At 46.0% G+C, this 22434-nt stretch overlaps 1 protein-coding gene across 1 annotated transcript in view; it reads right to left on the bottom strand.

The window, feature by feature from the left end:
* The window catches only part of MSN (moesin), a 67611-nt gene that overhangs the window by 24022 nt on the left and 21155 nt on the right, over positions 1 to 22434 (bottom strand). Inside the window, exon 2 of the mRNA XM_060088107.1 lies at positions 972 to 1055. Within this exon, the coding sequence (XP_059944090.1) occupies positions 972 to 1055 (84 nt within the window). The remainder of the gene's footprint in view (positions 1 to 971; positions 1056 to 22434) is intronic.

A 22434-nucleotide genomic window follows, 5' to 3' on the forward strand; every position in this document is an offset into this window, starting at 1 on the left:
TTCTTTCCCTTCCCAACTCTGAGTAAGCTCTCAGACAGCAGAGGTACTCAGAGAGCAAAGGAGAAAGGGAAGCAAGAGGGCCTGGAAAATCCATTAAGGGGACATGCGGTCCCAACATCCAGGACAATGTTAGATTCCCACCTCACCAGAGGCGGGTGTAGAAATAGGATAATGGCCCACCTGGAGGGATTCCAATCTCTGGAAATGGGAATCCCATTTTTACTCCTAGAAGTCTGGTCACAGATGGCACACTCCTTTGGCCCCTGGAGGGTCTTTGAATGCTAACAGATTGCGTGGCCCCCACCTGCCTATTATATAGCACATCCCTTTTGACAATGGTGGTTCACAGCAAAGGAACAACCCTTGGATTGGAGATGGGAATGACCACTTCAGAATTATCTCCATGGCATGATTACAGGAGCTGAGGTATCCTCCTATTGCATTCATCACCCCCAGTGGTATCCTAAGTCCCAATATTCCTTGAGGGAAATGTACATAGAGCACACTACTTCAGGGAGAATATGTTGGTTTCCTTCTACTAGGAAGAAAAAACAACGTGACAGAGGCCATGTTGTAGTGACAAGAACATGGGGTTCAAATACCAGCCAGATACCAGCTGAGTGCAATTAAGTTATTTAATTTCTGAGAGTCATCATCAAAATAGAGATCACTTACATCTTTCAGATGAGAGAAAGGCTCTGCATGCTGACATTTTAAAAGTATCTAACACAGTCATATCCCACTTGCTTCTCTTTTCTCCCATGTTCAGCACCAAGGATAGGATTAATCGGGGCCATCAAGGCGTAGGCTGCCGAAGTTAAACTTTGCCTCCTTCCTTATTAAGGCTGAGGCCAGCCTTTGTTTCGACCTATCCTGGAGGAGTGATTAGAAGAGATTCCCCAAAAGTGGGTATTATGGTGGAAGCTATTGGGAGAAGTGGGGGGCTAAGGAGCAACAAGTCCCTCCCTTACCTGGTCAAACAGCTGCTTGCCAGTGGTGTTGGGCTGAATGGCAAATTCCAGCTCTGCGTCCATGGTGGTCACACGCACATTGATCTAGGATGAGATCAAAGGAGGCAAGTTAGTTGTCTGGCTCTATGCTCAGCAGAGCCTGGGACAAGTCTCTGTTCAACCACAGGAGAGGGAACTAAGATGCAAGAACCTAAGACATTTAGATACTGGTGTGAAGGAAGGGAGACTATTGAAACAAACAATAACCTAGCCCCTGCTCCCAACCAGTTTACTGAAGACAAAAAACCCCATAGATACAGGGCAATGCTTACCAAGGGGCAAACAAATGAATGCAAATCAACCTACTATCAAGAGGAAACAAGTGTTGACTGTACTTCTTCCACCTACACCAGCCAGCTCCAAGCCCACAGCGTTCTCTCCCCACCTCTGATCTATAGCCTGGATTATCTACAGCACTGATCTTTGCAGAGGCAAGTTAAGGGCAGGATAAAGAACACTGCATTCTAAGCCTAGCATCATAACTTGTTCACTCTACAACCTTGGATAAGTCTTATCCCCTTCCTGGGCCTTAGTTACCCTCATATGTGCAAGGGCAGGAGTGCAGGGGGTGGAGGTTGTCAATTACACTAGGCAATCTCCAACAACCATTTCAGTGCTGACGTCTATGGTTCTATATACTGACTTACATTGTTAACACTTCCTGTAGTTATGTCTCACTGGTCTCCCCAGGCTCAAGAGAGGAAAGGGGCCTCAACAGAGATAGGTGTGGGCAGCACAGAGGTGCTTGACTTCCCAAAGCCAAGTCAGCAGAGAGAAAAGGAACAGGGACAGGCCCAGATGGAAACACACAGTATTTCACAGGCACTAGAAAAAGTACCCTCTACCTTTAAGAAGAGATCCCCTAGCTAAAGTCAATGATAGCTGAAATTTCATCAATAGAGATATGTTCCTTTGGCTGAAAGCTTGGTGGTGGTGGTAATAGTATTAATAGCAATAATAAGCAGCAGCTTTCATGTATCCAGACTTATTACTCACTAGGCACTTTATATGCACTACCCCATTTAATATCAACAATCACCCTGTGAAGTAGAGTATTATCTCCACAGTGGGGATGAAGACTTAGATATTTGCCTAAAGTCACATCACTAGTAAGTGGGGAAGACAGGGTTTGAATTCAGATCTAAGTCCAAGCCTCACAATTTAAACCAATACACCAAACTCTTCTTACACCGAAGTGTAAAATGTCTCCATTAAAATAAATCAAAGATTAAGTGTTTTCTTTTGTTGTTGGACATTTTGCTTAAGTAACCTATATGGTATAGCTACAAGATGGCTTGTTACATGGTCATATAAAATATTCATAAAGACTATTTCATGCCCAAGGCAAATAATTCAGTAATATTAAGTAAGGAAGACTAAGCGACAAGATTTCATGAGCTCAACTTTGTAAAAAGTATGCATACAGAGGTTATTGGAACCATACCCAAGTGCTAGTCAGTCCTGGTTTCTGGGTAGTGATCTTATGAGTGCATTCTCCATTCTTTAAATGAAAAAAAAACTAATTTACATTTTCTAAGATGCTCACATATTACTTATACTATTGGGAGGGAACTAAAAATAGAATTGTCAAAGATGCAAATCCCCACGGAGTGGGTAAGACATTAGGCCTTATCAGTCTTTGACACCTATGGGCCCTTCCTGAGCACAGGGGTCAGCTAGCAGGGAAGAGAGGGCCAGACAGCAATTTTGCCAGCTAAACAATTCTGATGAGGACCAGGCCTGGGGAACAATTTTGTAAATAAATCTCACCAGGGAGCCAAGGAGGAAATCTATTTCAGGATTGACAATGGGACAGGAAAGGCCATGAAGGCAGGAACAACTAAGGCAAGTACCCCAGTGGGAGACAACGGGCAGGGTTAGCCACTTTGACTCAGTGTTACCTAGGCTTCCTGCCAATACAGTGACCTCCATAGAATAGGCCCTCATAAGGTAGGGAGAATGAGGCCCAAAGGGCTGGAATTTGGCCTCAACATCTAGCCTTAAATCACCCTTGAGCTGAGTCAGGGGAGCCCTCAAAACACCAATGACTTGATAGGGATAGGAAAGAGTAGAAAAGGGACAGTGGCCCTTTTAGTGCACTGAAATATTTCATTCTCACCTCAAGGTTTCTGTCTTAATTAGAGTTACCTCTCTAGTATCCAAGACTCAGTGGGTACTCACAAGATATTGGCTAAATGAACAGTACTAAGCAAGGGGATATAAGAGGTAGATATAACACAGTATACAGAATCAGAGGTAGGAACATTTTACATCTTGACATTTTTGTGCCATGGACCTTTCCAAGCAGTTTAGTGCAGTCTATGGACCTCCTTCTCAGAATATTTGTAAATGCATGAAATAAAGTAGATACAAAGAGACCAATTATACTGAAATAGTTACCAAAGTTTAATATGTACTTCTTTATTATATTATATTATATATTTACCTAACACTGGGTCTTATTAATTATTACTACTGTAATTTCAACTTTGTCTTTGGGAAATGATATTTTGAGAAATCTATAATAAGTAAATTGTGATACAAAAGTATCTTAGATTTCCACTGGTGACAAAGTCATAGGTACTTTTTTTTTTTTTTGGCCTACATTCATAATTGAAAGAGGGGCTAAATTTCAGTGAGAGGTTAGTGAAAACAAATATGTAATTTTCCTCCATCCAACTTCATAGATCCTTCCCACTTCAAATTATACCCATGGACTTCAAGGAGGCTCAAGGACTCCAGGTTAAGGAGCTTCCTATAAATTTATTTCAGTTTACCCAATATTAATGGAATAGTATGTTTAAAGAACTATGGTTGCAGTAGAGCTATAGGACCTGTCCCTGACCCCAAGGTTCTCACTGAATAACAGGAAAATTATAATATACAAGGGAAACCCTGAGAAGTGCCATACCAGAACAGAAGAAACCTTTTGTGGAAATATGGAACCACAGTTCAAAGTGGTATTTGCACTGGTCTCTAAGGATAACCTGGATTTTGAAAAGGGGAGAGTGTGGGAATTGGGGGGAAGAGCACACAAATGCCCTAGGTAGAGAAAGAAATATGTGCAACGGCCTAAAAGGAGACAGAGATAAAAGCCTGCAGGTCTATACTGCTGAACTGAATGAATAAGCATTTTCAGAACTCTAATGGAAAACTGATTAATTCATAAAAGTGCTAACAAAGGATCAAGATGAAAAAAAATTAATTACATGGGACTGAGTGAACTGATGAGGATGATTATAATTTTTGTGACTTTCTGTTTGAATTTAAAAAAAACACATTTGTAATTTAAAAACAAAAAAGCATGCAGGTCTCCTCCAGGGTAAATGAGGTCTGCAAGGTGAAGAGTGGGCAGAGAGACCAGGAAGGTAGGTGGAAGGCCTTGAAGAATATGCTAGAAAGCTGGGCCTTAATCCTGTTGAGAGTGGCCAGCCACCCTGAAGGTTCTAAGCAGGGTGGGGCAGAATCAGAATAGGGCTTTTTAGAAGAAAGCACCCAGGGAGGACACCAAGGAAAGGGGTGGGGCTCTAGGGAACATTCCACAGCTAGAAGTTCCCTTTATTTATAAGATTATTTATTTATTTATTTATTTATTTATTTATTTATTTATTTATTTATGGCTGTGTTGGGTCTTAGTTGCGGCACGCGGGATCTTCGTTGGGGCATGCGGGGTCTTTCATTGTGGTGCACGGGCTTTTCTCTAGTTGTGGCATGTGGATTTTCTATCCCTAGTTGTGGTGCGCAGGGCTCCAGGGCATGTGGGCTCTGTAGTTGTGGCGTGTGGGTTCCAGAGTGCATGAGCTCTGTAGTTTGCGGCACACAGTCTCTCTAGTTGAGGTGAGGGAGCTCAGTAGTTGTGGCACATGGGCTCAGTTACCCCGCGGCACGTGGGATCTTAGTTCCTTGAGCAGGGATCGAACCCGTGTCCCCTGCATTGGAAGGCGGATTCTTTACCACTGGACCACCAAGGAAGTCCCAGGAGTTCCCTTTAATTCACACTATTGGGAAGAATTTTCAAAGGAAATTCAGTGTCTCTTACAGATCATGTCAATCACAGGTCATACCAATCTATCATCTTCAGGCGCTGGCCCACAAGTCCAAATATTTAACTTAAAGATTTGGTAAATAAATGTTTCTTAAATAAATCAACTGGTAGAAAAGAACTCAGCCTGGGTTAGGAATAAGCATGTCAGAGAGGCTAGTACTGTACAGCTTCCTCCCTCCTAATAGAGCATCGCCCCAGAACAAGGGCTCTCCTCAAATCTGAAGCTGTCCAGCTGAAACCAAACTGGAACCTACTTCTCTAGAATCTCCGCTGCGAGTTTCTGTCATTCCACTGTGGCTGCTTCTCGAGGGAAAGCAGCCTGTGGTTTCCTGAACTTCACTGTGGAGTCAAATATTCTTAGGTTTAAAAAAATTAGAAAGAAAAGCAAACACAAAGAGACTTCTCTTCTTGCCATCACTTAACTCAGAAGAAAATGTGAGTCATGAAGACAGGGTCATGGGTCTGCGTTCTCCTTTTCTTCTGTGTGTCAGGGGTAGCGGGTAGTAAGGGTAATAGCATGACTGGGGCTGAAGGTGATAGGTATAGGGCAGGAGTGTTGATCAAAGAATATCCCTTGTTTTCCTTAAGAGGAATCTGAGACCCAAATGTGTACAAGGAGCTTCAGGCCCAGATCCACTGCCACGCTGCCACATGGGGCCCACTGGATGCTCATCCTAGTGGGCACCCACTGCCTTCCTTTTGGGTCTGGCCTCTTCAATCTCAATGAGGAGAAGAGGGCAGTCTAGTTTGAGAGGCAAGAACTTGAAAATAAAGCCTCCAAAGTCAGCAGAAAGTTCCCAGGCAGCCCCTCAGCTCAGCAGGAGTGGAGGAGCTGGCCTGGGTGGAGTAGCATTTCAAGATGTGGTCCCCAACAGAGAACTAACGCCCTGTCTAAGCCTGTCCTTGAAAACGGTGTCTCTGGAGAACATTTAGAGTTTAAGGAACAAAAAAAAGTCTGGGTGTGGTGGTGGGGGGGTGACACCCTCTCATACACCCTAGCCCTCCCACCCCTAGCCCAAGAACAATAAATCCACTGTTATTTGTTGAACAATTGAACACAGACACTTCCCACACCAAGCCTTTCATTGGACACTAACAAGCCCATGTCAGTGGACTGTCATCCAAAGCCCTCAACAAACTGGGATCTCTCCTGTGTCCCCAGTTGGCTGGCCTAAGAAACAAAATAACCAGGCCACATGCTACCTCTGCCTTGGCTGCAACAGCTGGGGTACTTTGCTCTCTGAACCTGGCCAGCTTCAGATAAGGGACCCTCTCTTTCCCTAGGGCCAGGAGCACCCAGATGAACAGTACCTGGGCCACAGTGAGGAGATCAGGGCAAAGTTTCATCTTACTCACCCATGTCACTGAACTATAAGATGGCTCTTTTCCTGGAAGGGAATTTGGGGGAGATAGAGGACAAAGCAGAGAGAGTCGAATAATCACAAGTGGCTTGCCTGAAGCATTGACCTGTACACAGAAGGCAAATGGCATTACCAGCCCCACGCCATGGATAAGGAAGCTGACGAGCATAGCGGCAGGTAACAGAAGGATGGAAATGAACACTTACTGTATAGCAACTATGTGCCAAGCCCCTTCACTCACAGTCTCACTTAACATCACTGAAACCACATTTACTCAGCCAGCAAGTGGTGAAGACAAGTTTTCTGGACATTCCCAGAGCACCATCCTTGACTCCACCTACCTCTCCAGTAACACTGATTTCACTGCTGACTTCAGACACCGCCTTGGCAACTATTTTGGCTAAGGCCCAAACACTTTAGCATAGGAAGCCTGGGCACATCTGGGAAGCACTGCTTGGGAAGGCCCCCTTGCCAGGGCAGAGCTTATGAGTCAGCCCAGTTGGGGCTGAGCTCAATGACATCACCCCTCACCTGCCACCTCGCCATTCTCTTCAAAGGCCCAACTCCTCTGGGCTTTCAGTGTCCCTGCTGCTATGGAGAAGGCAAAGGTAAGTGTAGGAGGGTGGCCAGAGGCAGGACAAGCCCTACCAGGGCAACCCCAGAACTTCAGTATCTTCCCTGGACAGACAGCAGTCACCACAGTGTCACTCAAACTGCCTATCCCCATTATTTAGGCTCTAGCGCCCACCACTTCCTGCTTCCAGAACTGGGGCCAGGGCAGGGCAGGGCAGGGCAGGGCAGGGCCTGGTCTGTCTTGCCTCTTGGGATGACAGCACTGCCTCAAGCAGCTGTTTTCCATAAGGGGTAAAACAAGGGTTGCTTTGAATCTCTAGCCTAGGAGGCATTCTCCCCCTCCCCCTTCCCCTCCTCCTCCTCCACTGACTCACTCACTTCCCGGCAACCCAGTCTCTTCCCTGTGGACTTGGAAGTGGTACCTGGTACAGTTATCTGTTTTGACCTCTTCCTGCCCATTTCCAGACCCTTAATACAGCTGGCAAGACCTGCCTAGGGTTAACCCTTCCTATGCCTGTGCTTTTTTCCAGTAGGTTCTAGAAAGGAGACCACACCCAACCCCATGCACACCCATACCTTTAATGGGTCAGCAGTAATTCTTTAATCACTCCAACTGCTGCAAAAGGCACGGGAGACAAGGGTCCCCTTTCACTTGCTTTGGCCCAGTCCTGCCTTCCAAAAGCTCCCTGAGAAGCATTTCAACTGGGAGACAAGGGCATACTGGACACTGGGTGTTACTCCTCCAGTTATCATATACTTAGAGGAGTAACCCCAAACAAAACTAACCCCTCATAGCAATGAGAATATAACTACATTGTCACTATAGGAGGAGAGCTCAGGACAGAGAACAAAGCTGAAAAGGTCAAAGGTCAGAAACAGTGAGGTTACCTTAGTAAGCTACAGCTTCCCCATTAATCCAGCCTTAATTGCACAGCCTTTTGCTCAAACTCAGACTGAGGTCGAGTCCCCCTCTTCTTCTCAACACATGAAGGTCAGGAAGGAAACTAGCTTCTCACCATTTATACCTAACTCCAGGTCTTATTTTCAAAATCAGGTCAGCCAAACCATATCCCAGGAGCAAACACCACCCACTCCCCTACCCCCCACCCCAGCACATCTCTCCTTCCAGGGCACAGGGGGCTGCCCCACAAGCTCCTTAGCATAGCCATTCCTCCTCTTTAAATTCCTCAAGATTTCAATCCACTCATCCTAGAATCTCATCTGGCACCTCCAGAATAAACCCTTCTGAACTTCTCATCCCTATTTTCCAAAAGAATAAATAATCCAGAATCCCCAACTATCAGACCTGAAAGGAACCTTAGAGATCACTTGATTCAAACTCTGCAATATACAGCTCGGGAAACTGAGGTCCAAGGAAGGGGAAGCACTGGCCCAGGGTCACACAGCTGCTGGACAGTGTGGGAGCAAGGATTAAAAATCTGGCTCTGGAAGAGAAAGACAAATACCGTATGCTAACACATATATATGGAATTTAAGGGAAAAAATGTCATGAAGAACCTAGGGGTAAGACAGGAATAAAGACACAGACCTACTAGAGAATGGACTTGAGGATATGGGGAGGGGGAAGGGTAAGCTGTGACAAAGTGAGAGAGAGGCATGGACATATATACTCTATGAAACGTAAGGTAGATAGATAGTGGGAAGCAGCCGCATAGCACAGGGAGATCAGCTCGGTGCTTTGTGACTGCCTAGAGGGGTGGGATAGGGAGGGTGGGAGGGAGGGAGATGCAAGAGGGAAGAGATATGGGAACATATGTGTATGTATAACTGATTCACTTTGTTATAAAGCAGAAACTAACACACCATTGTAAAGCAATTATACTCTAATAAAAAAAAAATCTGGCTCTTGAACCACTGGCCATAATAAGCAATAGAAACATCCTAGCACTTGGAAAACAGTAGACACGTCAGGCTGTTGAGCTGGAAAGCCTATGTGGAGGAGGCAGGACCAGCTTGCTTCCATGAAAAACTCCAAGCTGACACCGAATGGAAGTCTAGTTTATGACAGAGGGCAAGCCTAACTTTCAGGCTCTGATACATTCACCATCACCCATTCTAGGGAGACTAAACCTTTTATAACAGCATGGAAGGAAACTCAAAGATCCCTTGTTTCTAGGACAGTTTTTTTTGCAAAAACTTGGATAGCAACTGATTGGGAAGGTCCCTGGCAACAGTCACAGCCAAGACCCAAGCTGGAGGTTGGGACAGGGTGGGGAGGTACAGAGAGGGTGGAGACGACACAGCAGGGAAAGAGGCAGGGAATTTGAGGAACGGATTTATATCTAGATAGCCAAGAACAACAGATTCTTCAATTCTCATAAAACTTTGAAGCTGCCGAAATAAAAGGAAAGAGGGCCCATCATTAATAAAATAAGTCTCTCAAATGGGTTAAGCCCCTCTCTGGGGCCCCACCCAACTGGGCTTCAGTCTCTAGATTCAGTTTCCTGCTTGACCCAGCTTCCTGCCTACAAGTTTCACAGGAAGTATTTATAGACTGGAAACACAGACCGTTTGCAGCTGCCTGGAGACACCAGTTCTGCCCAGAGCACCAGAAGAGGGCTCTACTTTCTGTGCTCAAGAACACATCACAGCGACCTCCAGCATCCCAGCTCTGAAAGGCACTGGAGCTGATCTAAGTCTCAGCTTGAGTTCCATCCATTACTCATGGGATTTCTGCCCTGTCCTGTGCTCCTCAGTATTAAAATTGCTGAAGCCAGGATCAGTCAACTATGCAGGACCAAGGGGAGGCTTCCAGGGTAAATCAAAAAGCTGTTTTCTAAACTTATGGTTAGCAGCGGGGAAAGGGAGGAAGGGATAAATTGGGAGATTGGGATTGGCATATATACACTACTATATATAAAATAGATAACGAATAAGGCCCTACTGTATAGTACAGGGAACTCTACTCAATACTCTATAGTGACCTATATGGGAAAAGAATCTAAAAAAGAGTGGATATATGTATATGTATGACTGATTCACTTTGCTGTACACCTGAAACTAACATAACACTGTAACTCAACTATACTCCAATAAAAATTGAAAAAAAAAAAAAGCAGCTCTGTTTTCAACCCCAGAGCTAAGCTAAGGTCAGCTTCCTGCCAACGTTGCTGGTAAGCCAACAGCCAAACCTGGTATCTGAGGAACTCACAAAACTGCAGCCCTCGTCCCAGAAATAATGGGCTCAGTTCTTTGAGGAACAAATCATGGTACAGCAGAAAGAGGCTTTGGAGTCTCTCTGACCTTCCTCTTTCTGAAACTCAGTTTTCTAATCTATAAAATGGGTCTAATAACATCAACCTCACAACAGGGTTACTGGGAGATTTAAGTTAAAATAACAGACATGAAAGTACTTGGTATATCATAAGTAGAATGTGATGATTACTAACCCCTCCTTTTTTAGCCATATTATTACAAATATTCTACTACCTCTCTGAAATCATTTAAAACAAAAACCTGTTCGACTGCACCTAAGGGCTGTGGACTGCCCAAGGAGACCTCCAGAGAGCCCTTCTAGCATAAAGGACTCTTTGACTGTGGGGTCAAACTCTAAAAATGTGATTAGATTTCTACTTGGCTAGACAGTTTGAAGCCATGCACATCAGGTAGACACACACACATCCTTCAATTATTTTAAATGTCTTCTCTCTTGGGAGGGATGGGGATTTCCCCCAAGAAGCAAAGCCCTGAGGGGAGTCAGAATACAACAGAGCGCCTATGCTACCTTGTCCTTTTAAAGGCTGCCTGATCTTCTTTCCTCGTTCTAGGCTCTGCCTTGCCATTTTCTCCAAACATGTCCCATCAATATATACAAGTTCCCAACCCTTCAACATAACACACTAAGACGTCCAAAGTCCTTCAGCTGTTATCCAGAAAAATCACAAACTTTTAAAAATACAGATTCCCTGGCTTCACCCACAGAGATCATGATTTATTATTATGTAAGAAGCAGGGCCTGGGCATTAGAAGTTAAGGGCTTCAGGTGATTCCAAGGCCAGCCAGGTTTGGGAACCTCTGGCATGGAATACAGCCTCTCATGTGCTGGTATTAATACGGCCAGAGGGATGCTTGATGGAAGGGAAACAAAGCCAAGTAGAGAGCAGTAACTACAGGGACATCTAGGCCAGTGAGCCTAGTGAGTGGCTCTCCAGAGTTGAATGCAGCTCACCTCCACAAAAGATCAGGAATGCAGTCAGTCCTGCTACTGCCCCCAAAGCCCTCTGCAACCTGGTCTCTTTATTTGTAAAGTAGGGCAGGAATTATCCTTGCCCCTCCCTACCTAGTATCATCACTTCCCACCACCACAGACACTATTATGTACTAAAGCAATTTCTCTCTTGTAGAAGGAACATAGCTTTGTACTCTAAAAACCTGAGGGCAGCATCCAGCTCTGCCAATAACAAGCCATGATCTCTCAATCATCCTATCTGTAAAATGGGCATAATGACATCCACCTGGCAGACGGTTGTGCAGTGGTAATGTGGTGTTTCCCAAACTTAACTGTTGGGAATCATTTGGGGCACTAGTTTAAAAACCCAGATTCCTGGACTCCACTCCAAGCTTACTGAAACAGACTCTCCAGAGGAGGAGCTTGGGAAGTAGTAGCTTTGTCCCAAGTGATTCTTACCCTCCGAGAAATTTAAAGAAACATCACCTGACACAGATGCTGTTGAGATAAAATGAGAGGTCAGACCAGAGCTTGGGTCCTCCAAAATGCTTCCTGGCCCAGAGATCCTCATAGCAGGAACCTTTAGGTTAGAACTCAGCAGAGGATGCTCTGCAGGCAGAAGAGGGAGGAGAAAGCTTTGGAATTCCAATCAGAAAGCTAAGTGCAGGACTTCCCTGGTGGTCCAGTGGTTAAGAATCCGCCTTCCAATGCAGGGGACGTGGGATTCCATTCCTGGTCGGGGAACTAACATCCCACATGCCCCCGGGCAACTAAACCTGCAGGCTGCAACTACAGAAAAGCCCACTTCGAAGACCCAGCGCAGCCAAAAAAAAAAAAAAAAAAAAAAAAAAGGAAGACAGCTAAGTGCTTTCTGGAATGACCATACCCTCAGGTCACTGTCCTGAGCCTTCCATTATCTTCCCATCTAGTTAAGAATTAGCCAGTGGGAGGAAACAACTGGTGCAAATACCTCAGCAGCCAAAACACATTGATCAAAAACTCTAATTAGGGGCTTCCCTGGTGGCGCAGTGGTTGAGAGTCCACCTGCCAATGCAGGGGATACGGGTTCGTGCCCCGGTCCGGGAAGATCCCACATGCCACAAAGCGGCTAGGCCCGTGAGCCATGGCCGCTGAGCCTGTGCGTCCAGAGCCTGTGCTCCGCAACGGGAGAGGCCAAAACAGTGAGAGGCCCGCGTACCACAAAAAAAAAAAAAAACTCTAATTAGGGCCCCAATCAAAATCTTGTCAAGTTCTCTGCCCCTTAAGCATTTTCTCTTAGGAGAACTTTCAGGCAAGGAGCAGACCTTAAATGATACTCTCTCTTTCCTGGATGCCCTGGGAACTTGGGGAACAGAAAAGACATGGTGAGAGGGTCTTGCATTTGCATATAGATGTGAATAGACTGAGGGTGGGAGTGAGCCTGGGACTCTAAGATAGGTGTGATGAATAACAGTGCACTGGAACCAGCTCGTACTAGAGCTGATCATGGGCCACTCTGTACAACTCCTCCTTCAAAGACCTTGTATTGGTAGTTTGAAATTGGCAATGGTGAGAGTATTTCCACCACAGGGATTAGTAAACAGTTCAAATCATGGCTTCACCAGAGAGTTTGTTGTGAAACATTTACCAGCACATGAAACACACGTGAAGTAAGCCACCTTTAGGCCCATTTTACAAATGAGGAAACTGATCTCAATGAAGGGAAGCAACTGCCATCTTTTAGTTGCATGATCTTGGCCAAGAGCCAGGTCTGTCCAACTAGCAACAAATCCCAGGCTCTTCCTACCAGCACCCCAGGGCAGTAGGAAGCCCTTGTCAACAAAAAGGGAGCTGACCGGGCTTCCCTGGTGGCGCAGTGGTTGAGAGTCTGCCTGCCGATGCAGGGTACACGGGTTCGTGCCCCGGTCTGGGAAGATCCCACATGCCACGGAGCGGCTGGGCCCGTGAGCCATGGATACTGGGCCTGCGTGTCTGAAGCCTGTGCTCTGCAACAGGAGAGGCCACAACAGTGAGAGGCCCGTGTACCGCAAAAAAAAAAAAAAAAAAAAAAGGGAGCTGACCCAAGGGCTCCTCCATCAACTAACAGCCAAAGGGCACCTAAGTGCACCTGGTGTACTACCAAGAGGTAAAGAGCCCAGGACTGAGACATGAAGGCAACAAGAGACAGTTTCATCCCCACCAGAGGAGAGAGGCTGGAGTGGAGCAGGGAATGGGTTGGAAATCCCCAAAGGAAACCACAGCACTTTCTTAAGGTCTCTTTACAAATACATGACAGAGAGTGTGGGTCCTGGAAGGAAGCCCTGGGGGCGCTGCAAGTCCCTAGATCTCTTGAAGCATCAGTTTTCCTGAAAGTAAAATGGGAGTAACAATGCCTACCTCACAGATTGTTGTGAGGACAGCATTATCTCCTTTACTCATAGGAAAGGACCTGGCTTGGCACCTAGCATGTATTAGATGTTTGATACATTTTAGTTCCTTTCTCCTGCAACCTCATTATCCAATCCAGGACCTCTGGCTCACCCTTATACAATAAAAATCCTAACCCCATGTGCACAGTGCTTTACACTTTAAAAGACACTGTCCACATGCATTCTCTCACTGAACTCAACTCTGTATGAAAGGCAGAGCAGAGATGAGCACCATTTTATAGACAGGAAAAATGGAAGCTCAGTGAGGTAAACGGCCAATTTGCTCAAGTGTGAAGGAGACAGGACTAGAACCCAGGTCTCCTCAACTACTAGCAAGCACACTGTTCTTTGCCCTTCCAAGTTTCTCTTATTTAAGGTTGCAAGAGAGTCCTTCCAAAGGCTTACTTGCTATCATTTATTTCATCCAAGAAATCTAGTGGCCTCTGGCCTCTAGCTCTGTCTCAGGGTGCTACAAGAGGGGTTCTCCTTGGGATGGGAGAAGATCAAGGTAGCACAGGATGGGAACAGTCTTTCTTGTAGTGGAGGGAGCCACACCATTAGTTGGAAGCAACCAGCCAAAAACAGTGGACCAGTAACCTTGAGATAGTCCCTTCCCCCTCTAGGTTGGAGTGTCCCTAACTGTACTGGGTAGGTCTTGATCAGTGGTTTTCAGTTTTATTACTTTTTTTAGCAGCTTCCTGCCTCTTCATTCTCCCAAACAGAAAATCTCATGAAATTTCAGGATATAAAGTACATAAAAGTAGAATTGTTCTGGTAGAAGGATGGCTACAGCTCCCCAGGCAGCTTGGCCAAATACAGTTTGCAAACCACTGGACTAGCAGCTTGGGGGAAGGGAGGCAGCCCCAGTTCTAACCTTGTAAAATTCTACTCATCTTAACTCTGCTGATTCTTTAGAGGACTTAAAGACTCCCTGGGGCTCAGTTTACCCATCTATGGTATGAGGTGATTGGACCAGTTAGTCTCTAAAAGCCCTTTTTTGCCTTGTGATTCTAGGAAAAGGGAGCCCAGCAATCCCCGTGGTGGAGAACTGTGATGAGAGACCAACAAGAGCAAAGCCTCATCCCTACGCCCAGAAAGCCCCTCTGCCTCTGATGACTCTGAACTTAACTCTACAGTCAGTTCCTCAAGCGCTGGCAGCTGGGCGGGTGGGCAGACAGGCAGGAAGGCGGGCGCCCCACCCTCCCTTGCACAGGAAGCTAGCTACATCCTCTTTTCCCCACCCCAGGCAGCACATCTCCAAAGGTCCCCATTAGAAGTAGTGGGGGCGGGGAAAAGAAGAGGATGGGGCCTGAAAGGAAACTGAACATGCAAATCACCTTAGTGTTCTAGGCAGCCATCTGTTCAGAGGGGAGTGACTGGGGCCTGGGGTAAAGCAACAAAACAACCCCATTCTCTACTGGGGTACAGCTCCCCGGACAAAACCTTGCCAAAATGGCCTATGGCTGCAGGAGTCACAAGGCATGGGCTGATACAGCGGGCAGCCTGGGCCCACCCACTCCTTGCCACGGAGTTTCTCCAACCTGAAGAGTTGGGTCTCATTCACAGGTGTTTACGGTTCTTTCTTAGAGTAAGAACACAGACATGCCATGGGTGGGTGGGTGTACACGAGTTAACACTCGAGAATAGAGGGGCTCTTCACGCCTCTCAAAGCCAAGGAGGCAGGCACCAACCCGCATGGCCACACTACCAGCCCACTTTCCCGCGCCCTCCCCCATACCTTGTGACTGGGCCCCAGCCCTCCCCACATCCTGTTCTCAGAGAACACGTGGCTGCCTGGGGAAAGATAATGTCATTACCACACTTCCCCTCCCTGGAGGAGGCTTTCGTTGACTGGGGAGGGAGCTGGAGTAACCTGGTTGATCAAGCTGAAAAATCTGCAGTAATCTCCCAGTTTCACAGACAGGGACAGGAAGGGTGACCAGCTAACCACGGGAGCACCTTCCACACTGGAGGACCCATGCCTAGAGAAAGATGGTGATGGTCCAAAGTACTTCTGGAAAAATGAATTTTCTGAGAAAACACAAATTGGCAACTTCTATATTTGGAAACTGAAAGAAAACATGCCAATGCTCTTCCTTGATTAATGAACCATGAGATGCAAAAATACAGTAAACATATTTTTTTAAAGGCTCCCAAACATCACTGAAGTCTCACTACACATGGGTTTTAGATGCCAGTATCAGCATTTCTGCTAAAGCAACATGATTTGCACAGGGTCTTAGTGGGCCTAGAGTGGCTTTGGCCACTGGATAAAAGAAAATGACTTCAGACCAATAGGAACAGCTCCCCCAACAAGATCAGAGGAAGGGATGATGAGGGGGTACCACAGTCTGAGCCCACTCATTGTTCAATTTCCCTTCACTCCTCTCTGACCAGCTGATGCCCTGGATCCCCCCTTGTCTTCCCTTCCCAGACTATAAGTAGCAAAGAATTCGGTTGAACATTCCTTCTGAATATTCAGGGAGGGCCTCCTCATTCATCCAGGGTGAGAAACCAGAAGGCAGATGCCATTCCACAGCACTGCCTCACTAAGTGCAGACCTTCAGTGCAGCATAATCCCAGGCTAGATTTATATGGGAGACCTTGACTGACTACCCCTAAACAAGTCGTCCCCAGTCCCAACCAGTCTACTGCTCTCCGACACCTAATCTTGCAGCCCAATCTAACTCTTGCCCCCATCAAGGAACAGGGTTTGTCATATAGGCCTCAAGAAAATACCAACTCTTAGCACCTGCCTCCAGTGGATGTGCTGAAGGCTGAAGAGTGGCGTCTGGCATCACACCTGCCCTAGGTATCTCTGTTTGTAGCCACAGTCTTCATTTTTGTCATGGTAACCTTCCTGGAAGCAGAGGTATAGAGAGCCCAAATAATGCCCTTGAGCTCTGTGGATCTATGATTGTTTTGGAAAAGTCCTAGGGCAGGGTGAGGGGGGCAGTCAGTAAGAGAACAGGGACATGACATCCAGCTTATTAATTTTGGTCCCTATGTAGATTAACATAACTTCTTTAAATGCTGGCTCTGTATTTTCTGAGTTGATAAAGCCACATCTTGCCCTCCAAACCACAAGCTCAGATACTAATTTACTGAGACCGGTAAAAACTATTTAACCTATCCAACCAACAATACCAGGGTTTTTAGCACCCCTACCACCAGAAACTTACAATCTTTGTATCCCCTAATGGTAAGGTTGAGCATGCATGAAACCACTCACTCCCAACACATACACACATCAGAGTTCTTCGGGTAGGGTAAGAAGCACCCACACCCTAACTCTGGTTTAGTTTCTTTCCATAGCAGCAGGAAAGAGGCCCACCAGAATCTCTATAGAAATTACCCGGCAGCCTCTCTTATGGCCCAGGCAATAGATATTGTTCCACAACCCAAAGTGAGTCCTAAAATTGTACCTACAATTCTAATAACACCTAGAAAAGCAAACAGGGCCACCTCTTACCTACCTCAGGTGTTTCAGAAAGGACCTCTACCCCTGACACAGTCACATATATACACATGCTTGCTTCACACACCACTATGGACCAGGCCTTGAGATGATTCTAATGCTTGCAAATGTGCATTGTGAAAGTGAGTGAGCAAGCGTGTGAGAGTGGTTTTGTTGGGGAGGGGTTGCAAGTTCATGGGGAATTACCGTGCTGTACAGCAAGAGCAGTGATAGAGATAATCAGAGGGAATTGTGGAAACATAAAGGGGCACCCAGGCCATAATGGAGAAGGCACGAGGCCAGGTTTCTAGAGAAAGAGCAGACCTGTCCTGAATGACAAATAATATTTTCACAGGAAAAAGATGTTAAAGGGAAAGGGAAGCTCATGGTATTTCAGGTAGACAAATAGCCTGTACAAGGACACAGAGTGTAGGCCCTTCAAATGCCACAGGAAAATATACAATATGTGAAATCCCTCCCAAAAGTACAAAGTTAAGTATCAAGTCCTGCTTTCCCAGCTCTCTGATCCTCTTGCCAGAAACTATCAGAAGAAAATACATTAGAGAGCTTTCCACCACCACAGTATTAAACACCAGCTCATCAGATGTGGGGGAGAGGCATGCCACAGGCAGAGACAGAAATCCCTGAAGACAAAGCCAGACAAGGTGGCCTAGTATACAAGATACAGGTAGGAAGCTGGTTCTATTCCGCACAGCCTCACTGAGGTACCAGCTTAGCTTAGAGCACTCCCTACCCTAGCTTCCACAAACCTTGGGGGAACCACTCTCCAGATCTTGAGAGATCCTACTACAACCCACTTTCAGTCCATATGGAAAACCTGTCTACCCACAGATAGACCTGGAAGGATGACCAGACTAAGATCCCCCTGCACCCTATCCTACCACACACACACACACACACACACACACACACACACACACACACACACACACACACAGAGGAAGTGAAAGCTACCAGCACAGCAAGGGCTTGGGGTGGGCCTCAGCTATGGCTGTCTAGCTTCTGCAAAGGGGTGGGGACCCAATGATTTCACAAACTGTTTTGCTTTCTTGAGTAAGGGTTCCTCTAACCATTGTCTCCTCTGCACACTCTCTCTTCTTCCCATCCCAAAACCATCCTGTCTAACCTGGGTCTCATAATACCCAACTCCCTCATCTTGGGACTTTCAAGGCTCTCCTGAGCTGGGGTTCTCCTTCACAGAGCAACAGATTCACCCACACAAATTCTTGGACTGTTTCCCCTCAACGGGCTGCAGTGGAAGGTAGTGCAGTGCAGGGAGCCCATTTACAAATTAGAGGAAAAGCCTAACTAGGGTCCTAAAATTCTTTGATCTCAAATACTTAAAGACGGCAAAATACAATGAAAGAAATTAAGAGAAAAGGGGCTTTTATCAAGCATCTTCAATATGCCAGGCACCCTTCTAGGTATACTTTCATGTTCATGTGCTCTTTTCTCTCTCATAAATTCCAAGGAAGTGGGTGTCATTTTTTATCTCTATTTTAAAGATGGAAAACTAAGATTCAGAAGGTTAAATACCTTACCCAAGGTCATGCAGCTATAAATAATGGTTGAAAATAATTCTACAGGGGCTTCCCTGGTGTCACAGTGGTTAAGAATCTGCCTGCCAACACAGGGGACACAGGTTCAAGCCCTGGTCCAGGAAGATCCCACATGCCGCGGAGCAACTAAGCCTGTGCGCCACAACTACTGAGCCTGCACTCTAGAGCCCACGAGCCACAACTACTGAGCCTGCATGCCACAACTACTGAGCTCGTGTGCCACAACTACTGAAGCCCACGTGCCTAGAGCCTGTGCTCCGCAACAAGAGAAGTCACTGCAATGAGAAGCCCACGCACCACAACAAAGAGTAACCCCTGCTCACCACAACTAGAGAAAGCTCACGTGCAGCAACGAAGACCCAACTCAGCCAAAAATAAATATTTTTTTAAAAAAAGAAAATAATTTTACATAATTGGCCCACTTAATTTATCTTATGGCTACCATCTTCCTTTCTCTCAAGTCACCTTGAACAATGCCGACCAGACACTGGCCCAAAGAAGTCAGGAGAAAAACCTGAGGCAACTCTACTTGCAATGCTCACCATTAATTGTCGCCTTAAAACCATTTAAGCTAGCCTCGCTCACAGACTATTCACAAACATGCTTCAGTCCCTAAGGGTAGGAACATCTTTACACATTCCACAAGTCTTCTATACTGTTGGGCGTAGAGGTATAGGGCTTTGGGGACAGAAAGGAAGGGGAGAGGAGGAGCAGCCCTGGTCACCCCTCAGGAAGCTCAGTGGTTGAGTCTCCCAGGCCTAGTAGCCTAGAGTTGGGTGGGTATCTACAATCCTAGGTGTGTTTGGGGAAGGGTGGGGACAGCAGAGGAGAAAAGAGAAAGCATTCCAAAGCAGATCTGGTACAACACCTCTTATAATCCTGGCTTTTCCAGGAGAATGACTCAGCCTTGGCACCATACTCTCTCCATTACAGGATTCCCAGGAACTCGGCAAGAATGGGCATGGGTGACCAAATAGGCATATACCCACATAAACACACAACAGTTAACAAAATGCAAACCTCCAGAACACTGGATGTAAGGGCTCCAGATAGAGCTGGGAATGCCTCCCTGTCTGGGTAAAAGCTAGGCTCTAATATCACCCCTACAACAAACGGTCTCAGTATCTTACTCCAAAAGTACCCAGGATTCCTTCTGTTCAAGCATAGTCTGGAAAGAGCACAAAGGAGGCACCTTCTCAAAAAGCCAGGATTGATTTTAGGAGGCTCATCAAAGCCAGGGATGAAGTGTGCGGGGAGGAGCAGGAAGAGTCAGCCCCTGCTCCAGAATCCCCTGTTGAACACAGCTTTGGACTTCTGTGATTTTGTTTTCAAATCTCCCTAATTACCATCACCAGGAGCTGCTTACTTATCAGATTTGGGGCCATCTGAGATGAAAAGCTAAGTCTTACACAGGAACAGTGAGCTGGAGGAGAGCATCATCTATCGGGTTCTTTCCCCTCCAAGGATACAATTCTAATTCTAACCCCCAGTGACTATGACACCAAGTACACACCAGAAGGAGACAAAGTGGTTTGGTTAGTTAGTAACCAACACAGAAGGGACTAGCTACACACATCCCAATCATAAATCAGGAGTCAAAGGCCTACCATGTGCCTGGCTCAGGAAAGAGGAACCATGAGTTTATAAGAAATTGGTATATAATAGGGACTTTCCTGGTGGTCCAGTGGTTAAGAATCCACCTTCCAATGTAGGGGACGTGGGTTTGATCCCTGGTCAGGGAACTAAGATCCCACATGCCGCAGGGCAACTAAGCCTGCGCGCTCAAGAGCCCATGTGCCACAACTAGAGAAGCCCGCGTGCCGCAACGAAGAGCCCGCATGCTACAATGAAAGATTCCGCATGCATAAACTAAGACCCAACACAGCCAAATAAATAAATAAATAAATAAATAAATAAATAAATAAATAAATAAAGGATTTTGGAATCTTAAAAAAAAATAGAAATTGGTATATAATAACTTGGTAGTGTAAAGCATAGATTACCAGGGGTTGGCAAACTGTTTCTATGGGCCACATATGGTCTCTGTTGCATATTCCTCTTTTTTTTCTTTTTACCAATGCTTTTAAAATATGAAACCTATTCTTACATTACATACAAAATCAGGCCTCATGGGCAAGTTTGCTAATTGCTAGACTAGGCTAGTAACTCCATTCACTATCTGCAAGGTCTCAAACCTGGACCAATAGCACTCTTCACATTCTACTTTCCACAGAAGATGGGCAGCAAGAGTCTTATCTGAAAGTTAACCAAAGAAAACTGGACCAGACCATCATACACAGTAGTCTATTCCCTTCCTAAGTAAAGGCAGTGGGGGAAAAAAAGGGTAATAAGCTTAGACCACTAACCATCTATTCCCCAAAGGCTCATTCAGATACCAGAAAGGCCCTGGGCCAAGCTGACCCCCCTCAATAGTAGGCCCCAGACCAAAGGCTGAATCAAGGATTGCCGGGCCCCTAGGCCTCTGGCTCAAACCCCTGGCCTTGAAGAGCAAGAGGCATGCATGAAGAAGTTGAAGGGGACCTTCCTAGCGGGCCTATTAAGGGCTAAAGAAACAAAGGGACATATGTGGCTTGTTTCCCTCCCTATCCCCTTAGAAAACATTTGGAAAATAAAAGAAAATCAAGTTGGAGCGGCCAAACTCATCGGGAGGGACAGCTAAGAATGAAACTAATGCCAACCACAAAGCTCCAAGGCTAAAGACCTCCATTAGTGGCCAACACTGCACACAAGCCTTTCTCCTCTGGACGAGGTCTAGGATCTTCAGGGTCCAGTTAGCACTTATCTCACAAGGAAGTGGTGAAAAGAAACAATCATTCAGGAGTGCCCACCTTCTAACCTCCCACTTCATGCCCTGGCTCCTCATACTTGCCCCTCCTGTAGAAAAAAAATAAAAACAAAAACATATGTGTGAAAGTATGTGTATTCTAAAAGTCAACTATTGCTAAGAACTGTGGGCTTCTGGATACAAGGGATACACCAACAGCTAATGCTCAGATGCAGCCCTTTCCTCCTCCCTAGCTTCCAGATTCTTCCCCCAGGAGACAGAAGGCTTCTAGGGAATCTAGCCTGACTCAAGGGAGGGAACAGGAGAAGAGATGCCTTCAAATCAATTCAGCAGCTATTGAGCACCTGCAAAGTGTGGGGCAGGGTGCTGGGCACTGAGAATACAGAGATTATGACAAGCCCCTACTTCAAAGGGTTCCCCATCTAGTAGTGAAAAGATGTAATTATTGGATCCCAAAGAATGCAGTGTGTGCTATATCCACCCTGAAGCTCCCAGTCACCTTTCTCTTCAAATAAAAATTTCCTTTGGAGGCTTGTAGGAGAAAAGAAACCAAGATACCCTCTTAGCACTGTCTGGTTCTCCAAACTAAGCACCTTCTTGTGCTCCTGGGAAGACTGGGAGCAAAGCCTCCTTTCCAATCATAAAAGGAATTTATTCTCTAATTGGGGTGCCACATACAAAACAGTGGGAAATAATAAAAGACCACACTGTGATATGGTGCCAGGGCTTATGAGAGAGCTTGGTGTACTCTGAAAGTACAGGAGCAGCAAGGGCTGGGACCTGGTCAGATGTAAAGGCCAATCAGCTGAAGCAGGAAGTGGAGAATCAGCAGTCTTCAGTTCCAAAGCACCTTGCCTTGGACACAAGGCAGGGTCCCAGCCCAGCACTTCTATATGGAACTGAGGAATGAAGTCACCAGGTCCTTGGGCTCTTACTCACCAACTCCCTGTAATGTTCCCACTAACTGAATGCCTTGGTGTCCACAGCATTACTCACTTTCCATCC

The sequence above is a fragment of the Mesoplodon densirostris genome, chromosome X, assembly GCF_025265405.1.
Source record: "Mesoplodon densirostris isolate mMesDen1 chromosome X, mMesDen1 primary haplotype, whole genome shotgun sequence".
NCBI classification, from domain to species: Eukaryota; Metazoa; Chordata; class Mammalia; order Artiodactyla; family Ziphiidae; genus Mesoplodon; species Mesoplodon densirostris.